Genomic DNA, 18,367 nt, shown 5'->3' with positions numbered 1-18,367 from the left:
CTAGCTTCACATCAGGGCACAAGATCATCCAGAGCACCCACTGTGCGTGACATCCAGGCAGAGTAACATGTCTTGCTCACCATGTGGAATTTTTCTCCCCTTGGCTTACGTTTTGCCAGGAACTATTCAGTCTTGTAAATTAGCCAGCTCGGAAAATAGTCAAGTAATATTAGAATACATCAGGTATTCTCTTTTTTTCAGAATAATTAAATATATGCCGCTGTACACATAACATATATAACACATGTAAAGAATAAGAAAATGCCATTTCTTTTCTAAATATTTCTTGCACCCTGATTTTTTTTTTTTTCAGTGTTTCACTTCGCCTGTTCCTCGGCCTGATTTGCATTCAGTGTTTGACCAAGGCAGTAATCTACAATGACTCCCCCATAAGCCTCTGGCACATTGGGGAGACGTTATAAGCTGTGACAAAAGACGAGAAGCGCCACAGCAAACTGAAAGTAGCAGGGGACGGTCTCCTGATTAGCTAAAAATTGTGACTTTAAATTCACTCTCACAGAGATTCATTTTAATCACAGTTGCTTTTTTGTTGTTGCAGTATTCCTTGATTGAAACTGCTATCCCCTTTTTGGATTATACAAGAAAACTGTATAGAAATACAGAAGAGAAATTCAGACGGTAGAAATATTTTCATTAGACACCAGATGAAACAGACAGGTACAGGTTTCTCTGTATGATATTATAGGTTTATGAGCTGCCAAAAGAGGCAAGATGGGGGAAGGGCAATGTCATGTAAATTGAAGTCCTTTTTGAAGGGTCTGTATAATTTCCAGAAGAGGGGGATTTGTTAATCCAAACCCATAGGTTTTCTTGCAGCTAGTGTGATAAGCCCTTATGATTTTTGACAGGGTAACCTCTTTGGCATAGGCTTCGGATTCTGACATTTGCATCTGCACAGAAATCGTATGCTCCGCTTGCCTCCGAGCTTCGCTGCCTGAAATAACTACAATATTTGCTGTGTCACGAGAGCACACCATCAAACAGCGAAATCATTGGGAATCACACAGTTTCACATATCCCAGAGTGCACCCGTTAATCTCAGATCTCACCCAGCTGCACAGCACAAATGTTTGCTTGATGTGTAAAGCAGCAGTGCAGTTTGTGTGCAAAAAAAGACACCTTAAAAGAGTGAACTGGTAAACAAGTTCACTTCAGCAAAGGTTCATATTCAGATTGAGAAAATGGAGCCCAATTAGCATATATGCAGAGAGGCTTTGCATGCTTGACATCCTCTCAGCCCCTCTGCTGGAAATAGCCATGCACACAACATCCTCTGATTACATTGATATGTAGATTCATGCATCTGCAAAGATTAGTTATTCATTAATGTATTTGCTTTGAATTCTCGGGTGAGCGTACCTCAGACAGAAAGTCTGGGGCAAACCAAATGCATCAGAGGGAAAATGTCACAAACGATCACACAAAATCCACATCAAAAATATGCAGGTTCGGTGACCCACAACAACATAAACCCAATAGGGCGTTGCGATTAAGAAAATCCTTTGGCACTGGGGTTAAAAACAGAGAAAGTATAAACATAATTATCAGCCTTTTCATCTTCACAGCAGAATTAGTTTCTCTTGCTCTAAGTGGGCTATGAGGATTAATCATTGCAGCCTGTGTGAGTTTATAAGCTGTAGCGTTCTGTCATCCTTTCATAAAAGCATCATGGATCACCAGTTTGCTTCTTCAGTGTCCTCTCTCGCGGCCACACTGCGAGCACTTTTTAACTTTAAAAATAGGCTTGCGACAGAGAGTGCCAAGAAATGCTAAACACCAAACAATGTCCCCTTGCTCAGATCTGGCCACAAAATGGAGCTGATAAGCCCAGGGACTCTGCATGAACAAAATAAATAGTGTCACATTAATTAATGCTATCTATATCAATGAGTGCTGATACATATACACACACCTAATGTACAAGTATATACCCTTTAATCACAGTTACAGAATCAATGACTTCTTCCACGTTTAGAGTGAGGAAGTGAAAATGACACTCGCCAGACTTTGGGAGGTGTTCCCTTTATCTGCTCATTAAGGCAAAAAAAGAAAAAATTGTCCTAACATGGGCTGACAAAATGAAAACAGAATAATAAAAAGCAGTAAGACTGAAAAATACAAGCTGTTTGGACATCAGCACCAACATGGCCACCATCTTCTACTGCTGATGTCACTGCGGTCATGATAGGAACGGGTGGTACACTAAAATATGTGACCTGTCTGAGTCAGTGGCGCTGGAGGATCAGCTAAAGAGAGGCAAAGTCCCTCCTCTACTGGTGGACCTCATGGGACCTTATTTCAGAAACAAATATGTACAGTAGTCAACGGCGAGAGGCAAATATTTTTTAGATCCCATTTGAATTGCGCCATGAATCACACGTATGATGTCAATTATAAAAAGATAATTTTGCAAGTCAAGAAAGTCGCAGTTTGTCGTAGGTTTGTTGTAGTATCATTTAGTTTTGTGTGAAACCACTCAGTGAACTACATCTCTTGTCTCGCACAGTATACGTCACCAACACTAGCTAGCTATCTAACTTAGCTACTGTATGTTCCACGCACAAATGAATCATTATCTTAGCTGATGTGTTTTATCCAGTGACTCCTGGTGTTTTTATCAGCCGGGAAGCGAAAGAACGACCAAGACCCGTTGCTGGTGTGAGTACATCCCAGTAGGAAACACACCGGCATCGTAGTTTCAGCGAGAGAGACGTCACTTATGCGACTTTTGGGTGTGTCGTCTTTCTAATTACGTATTTTCACAGTCTTATACTTCAACAGTTTTACAACAAACTACAACTTTCTTGACTTGTAAAATTATGTGTAAATTGACAAACATCTATGTGTGATTCACAGCGCAATTCAAACGGATCAAAAAATATTTGTCTCTCACCGTTGACTATTGTTCATATTTTTTCCGAAATAAGGTCCAATGGTGGTCTACTAGAAGGGACGGGACTTTGCCTCTCTATAAGAAAAAGACAAACACAGATGGCTACTAGTCTCTGCCATCACAGCTATCAAACTGTGTGACCCAATCCAGATATTATGAGGCTACAATATGTTATTGCAGCTATTCATTTTTAAAGTATCTAAATCCTATGGAGGCCCCGTTTTCAGTGAAATGGTGAGCATAATAAACAGTGGCAATGCAGGCAAAACTCCTAATCAGGTCACAAAATCTATGGGTCACAAAATTCAGCATAACACTTGGATGTCAACACTTATTTGTCGTTGGAGAAAACAAGGGAGAGGGAAAAAAAAAAGGGGAGTTCAGAAATTGGTCAACTCTTTGTGCATCCTCTCTGGTAGAAAAACAAAAAGCACGTGTTTTGCAGCCAACTAACGCAGAAAAACATTTTTTTTTTTTCTCCGTTGATCATTTTTTTTGGTAATAACATTTTTAAAGAAGTTCAATCCATCACTGCTGAAGCTGCTGAAAATTGCCGGCGCTATAAGACTAATTGTGTTCTGCTAGATTTCTCCCAACTAATCAGGAGCTTCCTCCTTCCTGTCCTCCTCTGCCCGAAAATGATGATCTATGGCTCTCGTGGATGTAAGACATCAGTTTGGGTTGTCTCGCCGGTGACTGGTTTTCATAGGTAATGATGCTAAATTACACAACTGGGAATAAAAGGAGGCTAGCAAGCCATCCATCAGGGGCTAGTTCATACGGGCTGCCATTAGGGGCATTATTCAAACCCCTGTCCGCTCCAACACATAGCCTTCTGTCCCTAACCTCCATCTCTCTCTCTGCCCCCCCACACATCTACACACACACACACACACAGTTTGCCACGAGCTACTAGAGGGGGACATCTCATTCTTTTATCCACGGCGAGTCATTGTGGTGGTGTCAGCTGGTGCTGTCTCCTTTATCACACTGGAAGCTAATGGAAGCAGCAACTGCAGGAGGTGGGGGAGAAGATGCACACACACACACACACACACACACACACAAATACACACACAAATACACACAGAGTTGTAAGAGGTTGGGGAGATGGGGCGGGTGGGCACGCCATGCAGCCCCCGGGGCAGGAGCTGTTCTGTGGTGATGTTTTTCTTGCCGAGGCCTTTCTATCAGCTTGTGTTTCTGACACTCAATAAACCAGGAGGAAGCTGGATCTTCTCTTTTGATGTTTCATTTTTCTGTAATGTTTAGTTTCTATATTTCACCCCCACGGTAGAGTCAAGCTGGGTTTCATCTTCACCCAAAACTACTGAAGAGAGGTTTCATTTTACACGTCCCACCTGACCTCATTCTAACTCAACAAAAACATAATCCTTTGTACTTTTATCCCACTTAAGTCCCTGCTTGTAATTTTATTGGTCACATTTTTCTATATCTATTGACTAGAAAATGCTCTATGGACAACAACAGGGTTTATCTACAAGAGAGGGAACAATAGCCAATTACCGCAGGAGGATTCAGCGCAGCATACATCTTTTGATAGGATAGTTGGGTTGACCTAATTTCCCGATAACAGCATTGAAAAGTGCGAGGCCTGCTACTTTAAACACACATGCTATAAGGGACATATGCCAGGCATGTATTGTATTTATATTTTCTATAATTCTTTATTTTTTCAGTCTTTTTTTTCTGTTTGTATAACATAACAATCGTGCTTTATCATGTGACACCATTTAGATACATATCATGTTTATATTATGTTTTACATTAGGCAGTGAGACAGTTAAAAATATACAAAACAATATTGTTTTACTAGACATAGTTTCTATTTTTAATATAATCGTCAGCATCTTCATTTGTTATCATCATCATCTCGTATATTTCTGTAAGATATGTGCTTTAGCTTCTGTGATCAAAATATTATTGCAGAAAACAGCAACTCCATTTTTTCAACATTTAGACAATAACTTCCAATGTATTACAGACATTCACAGTTACATGTTTTACACGGTACAGTTTTACAACAAAGTTCCAGAGAAAACTGTGGTAGATTTAACTTTATACAAAATTCACAGGACATGAACTGTAGCCATTTCACATTTTCGCTCAGTTGTTTCGCTTTTCAAAGTAAACATGTTCTGTTCGACCAGATGCCTTTCACAGTAGCTGCCATAGAAGCAAACTAACATTGTCCTAACACGCCATGGCAAAAAGTCTGGGGGAAATTAAAGCTTTGTGCTTTTCACTAGTAAAGCAAAGACAACATAAACAAAAAGAGAAACAGGCCACTTGCTTACTGGCCCGCACTTATACATCTACATATGTATTGCTGAATACATATTGATCAAACTATAATTGATCATTACACATAATGAAAAAAGAATGACTTAAACACAGAGTTGGTCCAGGTTTTTTGTGCTAGCATACAAAGTTGTATTTTGTAGTTCGGCCCAGTCGTGTAAACAGACTGTGGCTTCGATGAAATTGGTGTATTGGCTTAAGGCCTTCTCTGTTCTTCTTCTTCTTCTTCTTCTTCTTCTTTTTTTGTCAGGAGACATTTCAGAAATTTTTCACTGATGTTCCTGAGGAAAGCATGCAAAACGTAAACAGGATTGACTGTCAGCATTAAGGGATAGTCGATGTTCGTAAATCACATCTCTAACCCTGTGCTTTTTTTTTTTTTGTACTTCTTTGTACCCTGTGCTTTGCCAACCGAACACTAAATGGCATAGTTTTTGCTTTTGTCTGCCTATTGATTTTGGTCCTCCATCACAACACATATAGTATAAAACATCCTAAAAATAACTCTAAAAATGTTTTGATCACATAAAAGTTTTCCCTTTTTTTTTTTTTTTACTCCAAAAAAAAGGAAGGAAAAATAACAGTCTCTCTCACACACAACATCTTTTGCAACAGAGCTCCTAAACATGAACTTCTTATTGGCATTGTGCTTACTCAGAGCTCCCCGTCTGCCTTGTGGCCTGTAGTTTACCTCACAGAGTGCAACGTTTGGAAAAGAGACAACTGTGTGAGGTTTAGTAAACATCCACGATAAAAATTGACGCCATCCTTTGCACTCTTCAATGATGTCAATTTTGTTCACTACTTCATCTACTATATTCACACGGTATTTACTTGATTCATGAAGATATTCAACAAATCTCTAATCTATATCTCTATGTTTTTTTCTTTTCTCACAGTATTACACAGTATGTTTACATTTTTTTAAATTCAGATTTATGGTTGTATTTGTGAACACTAACAGTCTTTGATATTGTTTTCAGAATGCAAACCAACAATAAGACATCATTGGCCTGGTTTTACAAATGCAGAAAAAAATGAAACACGGTTTTGAAAATCTGTTTTGATCACATATTGCCCCTGGAGGTAGGTGAATCAATTAAAATCTTGGAAGTCCTTTTGTAATGTTCTCTTTTGTCTACATGCTCCATGAGGGTTTCTTTGTTGTCTACACGTTGGCCTCGGCATTGGTCAGGATAGAGGTCGGGCTTGTTGGGTTCGGGGGGTTAACGGGCTCCGTCGGGCTAGCTGGGTTGGGTGGCGGGCTGGTCGGGCTTACAGTTGTCACGGTGGGGTTAGCCGGACTGGCCGTGGTGGTGGTGGTGGTGGTGATGGTTATGGTGGCGGTGGGACTGGTTGCCGGGTTCACCGGGCTAGCGGCGGTGGCTGGATTCGCTGGCGGAGGAGCCGGGTTAGCCGGGGTCACGGGGCTGGTGGAGTTGACGGGAGCTGGACTGGTGGGGCTCGCGGGGTTGGCGGGAGCCGGGTTGACGGGGCTAGCGGGATTTGCTGGATTGGCCGGGCTGGATAGGTTAGCGGTGTTGGTCTCCGCCTGCTGCTCGGGTCCATTCTCCTGAGGTCGCCTGACAACTGCGGGAGGCCTAAGCATTATCCGAAGTCGCTGGGAGAGAAACACAACGCATATTAATTACATAAGAGAAGAAGGTATGTGGAGAAAAAATCTGATTTGATGTTTACCTAACAAACCCAACAGAAAATTCACTTCTTACCTCTTTGTAAGTGCCCTTGAGTCCAAGATACATATAGATCATGTATCCTGGTATGAGAATCATGGAGGACAGCGCCATGAGCCAGCCCACTCCCTGACCCCAGCCTGGGAACACGTAGTCTCCCATTTTGAGAGGAACCATTTGTATGGCGCTGAACAAGAACACCCCCTGTGGGAGACACGAGACGCTTTATGCATCCTGACACCACTGACCACAGGCAGCGCAGTCTCAGCTTGACGTGGCTGCAGGCAGGTAATATTGACTTTATTTATTGTTTCATTTTTCATGTCATGACTTTAGATGTACGGTTGTATTAGTTCAGAGCACTCACGCCGACAATGAGAGGGGTGAACACGACCCAGCACATCTTCCACCATATACACGGCTTGTAGCCAATCATCTCCGCGATGTTTTCGTAGAACTTGTCCACACCTGCGAGACAAATGAATCTATGATCAAAATATTCATATCCAATTTATTTCAATTTGCCGCCGGTCCGCCATGCATGATGATGAGGACGGCGAGGTGGAACACACGAGTGCTCGTGACCTTGAGGCTGAACAGCATTTGAAGCAAATATCTCTGAATAGGCGTGACGTTTTCTAACCTTCATATTCATACGTGTGAGATTTCACTAACTCAATTTGTTAAATTGTGAAGAAAAATGCAAATTTTGAATGATCATTTTGTTCCGTTTTTGCTATATTGCATGAAACATTGATGATACACACCGTAGAACCAGGATATGGAGATGCATTCAAAGAAGACCAAGAACAGCAGACACATTCCACTGGCAGAGTAGTAGTCAAACAGCTTGAACACATAGATCCCACCCTGGGTACAGAAAAACGGTGTTATAATACAGCATAACATACTCTGCTATTGCATTTGATGCCATTAAGAGAGCAAATCCAAATTTAAATTGCTTCTTGCCCGCTACATACAGTAGATGCGTGGATTTCACTTGTATCTTTTAATTACATCTCTCAATTCTATTACTCATGTGCCATTAATAGTCAGTGGGAACATAAGAGAGCTGCCCCTGCTGTACCTGTGTGATGTTTGACAGTCCGATCAAATAGGACACCAGACAGACACCCGCGATGAAGATCTCTCGTCTACCCCGAAGAGCTCTGGGAAACTCGTCCACCAGAGCAGTGATGAAGCCTTCAACGGTGCAGAACTGAAAGACAGAATCACAGAAACAGCATTGAACGTAAGTGTGAATTTATGTTTTAATATGTATGCTGCACATTTATCATATATTTTTTTGTAGCATGTAAAGGTCGGTGAATATTTTCGGAAAACGTATTCTTCACCAAAGAAGTTTTACGTTGGTGGTTAGGCTGACTGATGATGACAAATGACAAAGAGTTGCAGTGTGCACCAAACCATGGGACAGAAACACTAACATAATCTTCTGAATGACCAAGCATCCACTTCTTGGAGGCCGTTTTGGTAATAACTCTGATATGCAAAGGCTATTTACCCTAATCGGGTTATATCATTTATGTCTTTTTCTTCGAAGTGCTGGTTGTCATATCCAGTGTATAACTGCATGTATATTTCCAGTCTCTGTGGCCTTATTCAAACCCAAATATCACACACAATAGAAAGAAACACAGACAGGGAAACCTGCGGGGCACATGAGGTGATAAAGTTGCATTAAAACGACTTGACAGCTGATGTCAAAGCTCAGCTATATCTGTCCACAAGAAGCAAATTGCACGCTTATCATGCAGGGAGCAGGGGCGAGCTGCAGTGATATGTACCTGCATTTAAATATTTAGGTCAGCCCATGAGCAGATCATCTCCAAGCCCCTTACCTGGCTGTCTATCCCCAGCATGAGCAGCATGGAGAAGAACAGAATGGCCCAGAGAGGAGACACAGGCAACTGGGTTACAGCCTCCGGGTAGGCCAGGAAAGCTAAGCCGGGACCTGGATAGAAAATAGGGAAAAATCATATTTCATCAGGGTTATTCTCATCTGTTATGACTTCAAAACACACATAGAAGTGATGACAAATGCTGCGTTTAGCAATCAGTATCAATGACAGAGCACTTTTCTTTTCGTGCAGCGACGGAACCATTAACATGCAATCTGTCGTTACCTGAAGCTGCTACGTCGGCAATGGGTCTCTTTGTCACATGTGCCATGAAGCCAACAATAGAGAAGATCACAAAGCCAGCAAACATGCTGGTACACGAGTTGATGCAGCACACAATGATAGAGTCTCTGGGGAGAGGAAATATAAAATAGGCCTCTTGTCAAAGATTTTTAAGTTGACTCAGTTTTTTTTTCTGTATCAAGCTTCCCTCAAAACAGTCCACACAGGACGGGAGAGACGGAGATCTGAGAGAATAGCTGCATCACTGCTATTATTCCTTTTGATCACACAGATGTTTGGCAAAAACACCATTTTTTATTGTTTATGACAGACATAAACAGATCTCATTTTAAGAACTCACGACAAATAATGTATTTTTATATATATAGAAATATATAGATGTAGAAAGATAGATCTATTTGAAACATGCACACAAAATGAAGGCAACTATTTTTATGTAACTGATTGTTGATGTGACCCAGAACCATGGGGCTGCTGGAGAAAAACACTCAGGCTTTGCAATCATTGTTGTTTTTTTCCCTCTAGCACGCACACCGACAGCAAGAAACAGCCTTCTCCTTAGATTGTTATTATATTCATGCCAGAAACTCACATTAATAAGACCCTTTAAGGGCTCTTACCAAGTATCCTTGAATAAGGTCTTCAATAGAGCCGTATAATACACTAAAATAGCAATTTAATTACTGCCATCTCCAGCTATTCCAATTTGCTCTGATATATTAAATTCAGCATGTTCGTGAATCCATCACCAGTCTTACCTGTAAACATTGTTATTGAAAGGGTTATAGCTGCCCAGAGCTATAAGTGACCCCAATCCCAATCCGTAGGAGAAAAAGATCTGGGTAGCTGCATCCAGCCATACCTGACAACAGGAAGACAAGCATTCAGCTGCGTGATGCCGAGCTCTCTGCTCACTCAGGCATGCAGTACATAGGTAGGAATCATATATGATGGTATGTCATTACCTCCGATTCTTTGAGTTTTTCAAATTGGGGGGTGATGTAGAACAGAATTCCATCTTTAGCTCCAGGTAGAGTCACCCCACGGATGAAGAGAATAAACAGCATGAAGTAGGGATACGTAGCTGAGAAGTAAACCACCTATACAATGTGAGAAAGCAGGATAACACCATTAAGTAAATGTATGATGCATACAGACATTGTAAATTTGGAAAAATGTTCATGAGGGGTTTTCAAGACTTTCTTGATTTATTTTCTTCGGCCTCTTCTTCCACATACACACACAAAAAAAACTCCAAACAGATAAAGAGATCAAATATTCAGCAAAGAAATCACCGCAGCTTCACTTTGAATGTGCATTTATGACACTGTGCAAGCAATTTGTGAGCAAAGTGTGCAGTGGGGGTGGGGTGGATGGGGTATTTTGTGACCAAAACAAATTTTATTTGCCATGGTCACGTGATGCGTTCGACTTTCGAAATGTGGCACCGCAAGGGAGGGGAAACTGCTCCAAGTGGAGGGAGAGGACAAAACCAGATTGTAGCGTATGGCTGTTTGTTGCTCCTCCTATCATGAATCCACACTCAGTATAGACACCATGTCAGGAGAGTTGGAATTAGAGGAGCCACCATGAGGCAGAGTGGGATTAGTGAACACGAGCGTTTGATGTCACTTCTCTTATTTAAAAAAAATCTATCTGGACAATGCTGACTGCGGTCTAAATGATGGATGAGGTGATATTAGACTGATTAATATTGCATTGCTGTCACTTATTGGGGAACCACGATACCCAAATCTGGCAATTGTCTTACCTTCCCTGTCCAGCCAACCCCCTTCCAGATACAGAAGTACACAAGGACCCAGGCGATGGCCAGTGTTATTGCCAGTGGCACTCGGATCTGGCCTGGTTTTTCCAAGCCATCGGTCATTTCATGCATGTTGCGCCTATAAGTCAGAGCGAGCAACAATGAGACTATTATACACACACAGGGAAATGCAGCAGAGGAGGCTTTTTTTTCTTTTCTTTTATGTGTCTCGGGGAGGCATGCAGGATACTTTAAAGCTCTGCTGTTTGTGGAAAACAAGTCAATATCTTACTCCCAAAACTCCTGCACTGCACTGGTGAGATTGGTGGTATCTGGGATGGAGTGGTTCGTGTAACATTTATCTGTGTTCCATGGATTGCCACAAGAGCTCCATGGAAGTTCCTGTAAAAACAAAATATCAGTGTTTTTTTCCTCCTCCTTGACACATTTATGGATTTTAAAATTTCTTCACAGGTATCACAGGCCTAATGTAACTGATGTACAACAACCTTGACCCTACGCTGCTTTTTTTTAATGTGAGTACACTGTGTAATACTTACAGTGGTGAAGGAGTTGTACAGGTAGTAAATGGCCCAAGAAATGATTACAATGTAGTAAATGTTAAGCCAGAAGGAGAGGACAGCTGCTGCAAGGCCCACACCTATTATTACAGAAATGAATTAGGCAGTGTAGTAAAACTAGCATTGGATATGTTTTGTTATATGTGGCCTCCATAAATCCTGATTTATTTCTACGAAGGCACCAAACAGTATTAATATATATATATATATATTTTTAAGAGAGGCCTGGTATCAAGATATAATATGTAGTTTATACCTTTAAACATAGGAGCCAGTTTCCACACACCAAGCCCTCCAATTGAGGTGTATTGACCAAGAGACGTTTCCAGTAGAAACAAGGGGACCCCAGCAAATATGAGGGTCAAAAAATAGGGGATCAAGAAGGCTCCTGGATGGAACAAAAGTAGATCAGGTTATGCATTAAAAAAAACAACTGACCAATCTTATAGGCTGAAACTGCACTGACGCATCACTTAAAAACACCACAGCACAATGAATTAGGCATGTAAATATTAATTCTTTTCATCGAGTATATGTGCATCATGGAGCTGAATGGGAGCCACACTGTAAACAATTGCTGTTAATTTACAGCAGGATTTCAACAGTATTAACCTGTTATTGCTAAAAACAGTGCTTTACTGTTAATACAAAAGAAAACCTGTTAAATTACGCTCATAGTCCGTTTTTTAACTGAACTATAATGCATTCTTAAAAAACAGCACTTTGCTGCTGATCAACTGTCTAAAGTATCATCAGTTACAGTTTCATGCAGTATTTTTTTAATTCTGGGACCTGATCTACACATGTGAGGCTTGTACATTGTACATGATTGTAAAATCAGTGAATTAGCTTTATTGTTCTTCACTCACATGTTGTTATGGTTTGCATTCTGTGCTTGTAGCCAGCTATAGACAGACATTTTTGGGAAAAGTGTCAACAAGTCTATTATAGCCTTTTTCCTAACAAGTGCCTTTAATTGTATTTAGTGTGACTATTCCTATGTCTGTAACCTGCTAAGTCTATTCATCTAGGCAAAAAATAATGTTGTATGTAAAAAATACAACCTAAATAGTGCATTAAAACAAACCAGTAAGATAATGTAAAAGAAAGGTGGAAAAACAGCTATATAATGTATCTTTAAACAGTAAATTAACTGTAAAATACTGTGAAATTAATAAAATAAAACAGTATTTTTCATTAACAGTACAAAGCTGTAAATTTCAGCAACAGTATAATAATGTTAATTTTACAGTAACATAAAGGAAACCCTGCTGCCAGTTCTTTACTGTTATTTTACTGGTGAATTCTTAACAGTGCATGCTTAAATATAGCTGTGACAAATAATATTGTTTACCTCCACCGTTTTTCCCACAGAGATATGGAAATCTCCATACGTTTCCCAGTCCAATTGCATAACCCACACACGACAGGAGGAAGTCAAATCTCCCTCCCCACGTTTCTCTATCTGGCAAATCCTTTTTCTGCTTCTCTGGCTTCACGTCCAGGCTCTTGGGCTTGTCATTGATAGTCGCCACCTCGTTCAGTTCTGTGACTTGTCCGTCCGTTTTGGTGCCGTTCGTCGCCATGTCTCTGTTTCTGGGTTTGGCAAAGGTCCTGGCTGTCGGACGAGACGCTTCAGCACCAGTCCACGTAGACAGCAGCTTCGCGGTTATTCAAGAAACCTATAACCTCTTGGACCAAATGTCTGGAGATGATGAAGTCCTGATGTGCACAAACACCACCGTTAACCTGCAGGGAGCGTGAATAGAGCAGGGGTTGTTTTTCTCAGGAGGAGCTGAAAGATGTCGTTTACTTGCAAAGCAAACACATTTTTTTTTTGCACACATTCATTTACTCCTTGGTGGCAGGTGCACTAAAACTATCAATCCAATTATTTATTGAAATATGCATTTTAAAAACGCACACTCTCATGAAAACACTTGGCTGTCTGACAACAAAAAAAAATGCATTCATATCAGACTTGTTTACTTGTAAAGCAAAACACATTTTTTTGCACACATTCGTTTACTCTCTTGCAGGTGCAATAAAACCATCAATCCAATTATTTATTGGAAATATGCATTTTAAAAACGCACACTCTCATGAAAACACTTGAGACATAATTCATTCATATCAGACTCAACAAAACACCAAAAAAAAAAACCATCGATGGCAAAGTCATGCTGGACTTGTGCTCCCATAAATAACTAAAAACACAGTGGTTTACTTGTAAAGCAAACACATTTTTTTGCACACATTAATTTACTCCCTGGTGGCAGGTGCAATAAAACTATCAATCCAATTATTTATTGGAAATATGCATTTTAAAAACGCACACTCTCATGACTGCCTGACAACAACAAAAAATCCATTCATATCAGACTCAACAAACACCAAAAAAAAAAAACCCATCGATGGGCAAAGTCCTGCTGGACTTGTGCTCCCATAAATAACAAAAAATTGCGCGTAAATGAACAGCAGCCAAACCAGAACAGCAAACACAAGATAGCCTCACAACAAAAGTCTGCAATTAAATGAAGCCAATAAATGGAAAAATAGATATTGCTGTCGAAAAAAAAAGAAGAAAAAACTTTAAGACAAATTTACAGCATCCAAAAACATGCACTTGGAGCGCAAGACGCACCAAATAGCAAATATACAGCCTATATGATAATCAAGCATAATGAAGTGTGAGTCCACCAAATTACCACCTTGCAGATTCTCCAAACAGTTCATCCACACACAGAATATAGCAAATAACAGAGAGGTCTCAAATAAACTGGAACACAAAAACGCATAGTGGAGACAAAGGGGGTGTCCAAATGCGTAAAAGCTTTACGCATCAGGCTGCACACATACCCACGCTATTCTACACGATTAATTGACAACTAAACATATTTGCACCATCCAATAGACGAGCAAAACAGCAATCAATTCGAGGTTTAATTGGCTGTATAGGTGCAGAGCTCATCATGCAGTCATTACACTGACCCACAGCAACACAGTGACAAGCTCATTCACAATCTAATCACACTCTCTGCAAATGCAAATACAAAAAAGAATCATGCATTAAGCCAGACTGAGGGTTTCAAACACGCACAGACATACAGACAGCAAAAGCATTCAGTTTTACTCACAATGGATCTGTGATCTGTGCCTCCGAGGATACGCTGCCTGCTGCCACAAATCTCGAAGCGAGGTATCCTGTGCAGATTCCTCCTGTGGGTGAAGTTGTAAACTCCCAATATTTCTTGGAACATAAATAGATTTTACTTCCATTAAAAAGACTTAAAGAAGGGACCATGCAGCGTTAGAGTGTGTCCAGGCAGGAGCTGTCCAGTGCTGAAGACCAGGAGGAAGAAGAGGAAGAGGAGGAGGAGGAGGAGGAGGTGGATGAGGAGGAAGAGGAGGAGGCTGAATCAACACGGGCAGCAGCCGCTTCGCCTTGTGCGACTGTCTAACATCAACAACCAGAGACTCAACTCCCATCCACACAGCCTCAATGTCATCTCAAAGTCGCCCCCCCTCTCTCCATCCCCCCCCCCTCCTCCTCTTCTTCCTCTTCCTCATCTATAGGCTGCACTGACATCGCACTTGTTTGTTTTTTTAATATTTCAAATTGTTTCACTCTTTCAACCTCATTTTTATTAAACACCAATAATGAGATATTCACATAGAGGCAAGTTTTGCAACTAAAAAAAGGACAATTTCTGTTCAAAGTTATAAATATTTGTCAGTTTTGGGGGCTTTAAAAAAAAAAAGAAAAAAAGAAAAAAGTCTTTAATTCAGGTTGTTTTCCCCTCAAACACTTTTAGGATTCAACTGTTTAAAATGCAAATTAATCTGTGCAACCAGCGACACAAAATGTGTCCCTCCATCACAAGAAAAGAGCAACCCCCCCCCCCCCCCTCCCATCCAGTAATGGAATATATGGTCGAGGTGCAAAATGGAAACATATTGGGTTGGTAATAGAAGCAGCATTAACAGGTCCATGGTGAGGCCAGTCAGAGGCTGTCTGCTGCAAATCTGGCAAATTGTGATAAAGGGAGCCAGTCAATAAAGGGAGGGAACATTGGCTTGTTGTCTCTAACTCTGCCTGGATAATCGTCCAAAGACCGACGTCTTTCCACAAATGAGGGGATGATATGAGGAGAATAAACTCGTGGACTACAAACTCATAATTAAAAAAGAAAAAAAGAAAGAAGAGAAATGAAGATGAGATCCAGCTGCGGATTTTTTACTTTCTTATTTTTTTCTTTTTTTTCTTTTTTTTTTTACAGAAAACATCAAGAAAGTGGAAGAAAAGAAGAAAACATTTCTTTAAGGAGCAGTTCGACACTTTGGTAAGTGATGCACAGCATGTATAAATAGGCCCACTTGTTTGATATAATATCCAGCTGCAAGTTTGTTCTTCATCAGCTGTTTTTCTTGCATGAACTGTGATGTCACTGTTGGTTTCTACCTATCTTACCAACTTCACTTTATAGTTCATGCTTCTTTTTTTTATACTTTATTTTTTCCCTTTTTTCAAGGCTGTTTTCATATAAATGCAATCCACTGTTTGTAATTACAACAGTCTATAAACCAACTTTTAAGTAGATGAGCTTTACAGACAAACCCATCAAGTACACTATAGAGAAAACAACCTCAACATTCAAAACCAAAACAAAACCAAGAAAATAAATAACAATAATAATAATAGTAATAATAGTAGTAATAATAATAGTAGTACTATAGTTCATGCTTCTAGTCTTGGTTTCCAAACTCCACCTGTGTCATCACTTAGTTACCTGCTTAAGATCAGAACATGTAGATGCACTTTTTGTTGTATTTTCTGTCAGTGAGTTGAGGTGGAGGTGAAGGTGGAGGTGGAGTGCACACTGACTGACTGGTGTAAACTTCAGGAACTTGCTCTAGCAGGCAGATCAGCAGCATTCAGACTCCAGTGTGAATGTTCCTGGCTGAGAGGGCACCAGATGGCAAACCAATGAGGGGTGAACTAACCTACTAAATGATACCACATGAAATGCAGCATTTAAAATCCCATCTGGGTTTGAACCTCCCCGCGGACATGGGGTGTGAAACATGACACATATTTATACACCTGCTGATGGAGCAATGGGCTGGTGACATGTATATATGCTCAACCAGCTGACCTCCTAACCTCGGCAGCTTTGGTTTGATTCAGCTCACTGCCCTTTTCACCAGCAGCCCCCCCAGTCTCTTACTTTCAGTGGACGCTGTACGTGCTCCATTAGGCTGGGATTACTTGTCCTTTCTTGTAATGGCTTTTAGAGTATGTGACTGAGATTGAGTCTTGGGTCGCCCCTCTTTACTGGCCCATTGGCTGTAAAATCATCTTAATGTTGGGGAGGATGGTGCACTTAGTGTTGAAGGTTCTCCATTAGTTTATTGTCATTTATTTATGGACAAAATTGTATTAAAATGTGACTATATACACTTCAAAATCACACCAAATATTTCTTAAAATAATGTTTTATTACCAAAATATGTTGAGAAATTCAAATAAATAAAAAATTAACAGATCTAAAGATGAAATTGAAAACAAATTCCTTCATTGTATTTGTGAGAATCGTCAAAATAAAAACACAAAATATTAATTAAGATAAAATATTATATAAATCCAATACTTTTTGAATTGGGTTTTTAAATATAACAACATTTTATGTCAAATTTAGAAAAAAACTCTCTGTATGTGGCTCAAGTATTGTGACAGGCCACTGTGATGTCTCTACTTTTTAATAACCTACCTTGAAATTGAATTGTGCAATTCTCTTGAGCATTTCTCCCCTTTTCAGAATGCATTTTCATGCACTCATATTTCTCAACACCAGTCTGCAATTTGAGGTCACAAAATGAAAACTGATTAGCATGATGATTAGTCATTAGTATGCTAATCATAAGCAATTCACATATTTTATTCATATTGTCGCAGACTTGTTTTTCTCCTTCTGCTGAAATTGTGTACGGATCCCATTTTATTTTTGTATTTTTATTACAAACATCCGAGTCAATGTGATGATTTTTACGTATGGTGCATCTTAACATAATGTCACCATTGTACCAAGGTACATTATGTGATTGCACAGGTAAATATTGTTTCAATCCCCTTTTTCAGGATAAATCTGGTTGCTGAAAAGCTGCAAAATACAATTCACAAACGCAAAAATCACAACTAAATATTTACAAAACCCTTGTTTTGACAGTGAGGCAGTCTTCAACAGGGTATTTAAAATATCAATATGTCTTATTAGGTAAATCCCACAAAGAGTTATTCTGTCAGAAGCCTGGATGTGCAGCCTCTTCTCTGTTGCTGTCTTCTCTTTGTTTTCATCAGCCTCTAACCGTGATTGCTGCTGTACATTTTTCTTGACTTGTAAGCACCGAGAGAGCGTAGAGTACAACACCGCTGTGGTGTACCACTCGTGTCTTGATGATAGAAGGATTGGCATACATGCATTTCACCGGGGGACGCAATGCATAACTGAATAACCGCTCACTCAATATTTCTATATAAAGCATAAATGTAATTTGGCCTGCCCACCCATGGGTGATTGATGACATTTACACCTCACACTTGCACGTGCGGCACCGGAGACACCTGAGACAGTCGCTGCATGTATACGGCTTCTTCACAGTGTATAATACTGAAAAACCCTTCCAGGCTGGATGCTCCTATTTGTCTGTGCTTCTTTAGTATAGCATTTGTTTAGCATGACCTAAATTGCTGTGAAGTGAGTGCCTCAGCAGCTCTGTCTCGCCTCCCTCCCTACGTCTCTCCCTGTCTCTTTGTATGCCTCCTTTTCTCGTTCACTCTCTCTCACACACACACACACAATTTACAAACAAGCAAAACAAGCTGAGAGGACAGTTTTTTTTATAACAAACAGTTTTTTGCCAGATAT

The 18,367-nt window shown here is 40.2% G+C and overlaps 1 protein-coding gene across 1 annotated transcript; it reads right to left on the bottom strand.

Annotated features, from left to right (window-relative positions):
- Positions 1–4,577: 4,577 nt before the first annotated feature.
- On the bottom strand, positions 4,578–14,968 carry slc6a1a (solute carrier family 6 member 1a). The gene is made up of 15 exons (XM_037773363.1): positions 14,579–14,968; positions 12,796–13,190; positions 11,698–11,829; positions 11,421–11,521; positions 11,153–11,262; positions 10,867–10,999; positions 10,061–10,195; positions 9,854–9,957; positions 9,078–9,202; positions 8,793–8,905; positions 8,018–8,149; positions 7,698–7,800; positions 7,298–7,398; positions 6,967–7,134; positions 4,578–6,857 (listed from the first exon to the last, which is right to left on the bottom strand). Exons 2-15 carry the CDS (start codon positions 13,025–13,027, stop codon positions 6,405–6,407), a joined length of 2,142 nt encoding a protein of 713 aa, XP_037629291.1. The 5' UTR covers positions 13,028–13,190; positions 14,579–14,968; the 3' UTR covers positions 4,578–6,404.
- Positions 14,969–18,367: the final 3,399 nt, after the last annotated feature.

The sequence above is a fragment of the Sebastes umbrosus genome, chromosome 6, assembly GCF_015220745.1.
Source record: "Sebastes umbrosus isolate fSebUmb1 chromosome 6, fSebUmb1.pri, whole genome shotgun sequence".
Classification (NCBI taxonomy): Eukaryota; Metazoa; Chordata; class Actinopteri; order Perciformes; family Sebastidae; genus Sebastes; species Sebastes umbrosus.
Note: the sequence above shows the minus strand (reverse complement) of the source record. Positions and strands in the feature narration are given on the sequence as shown.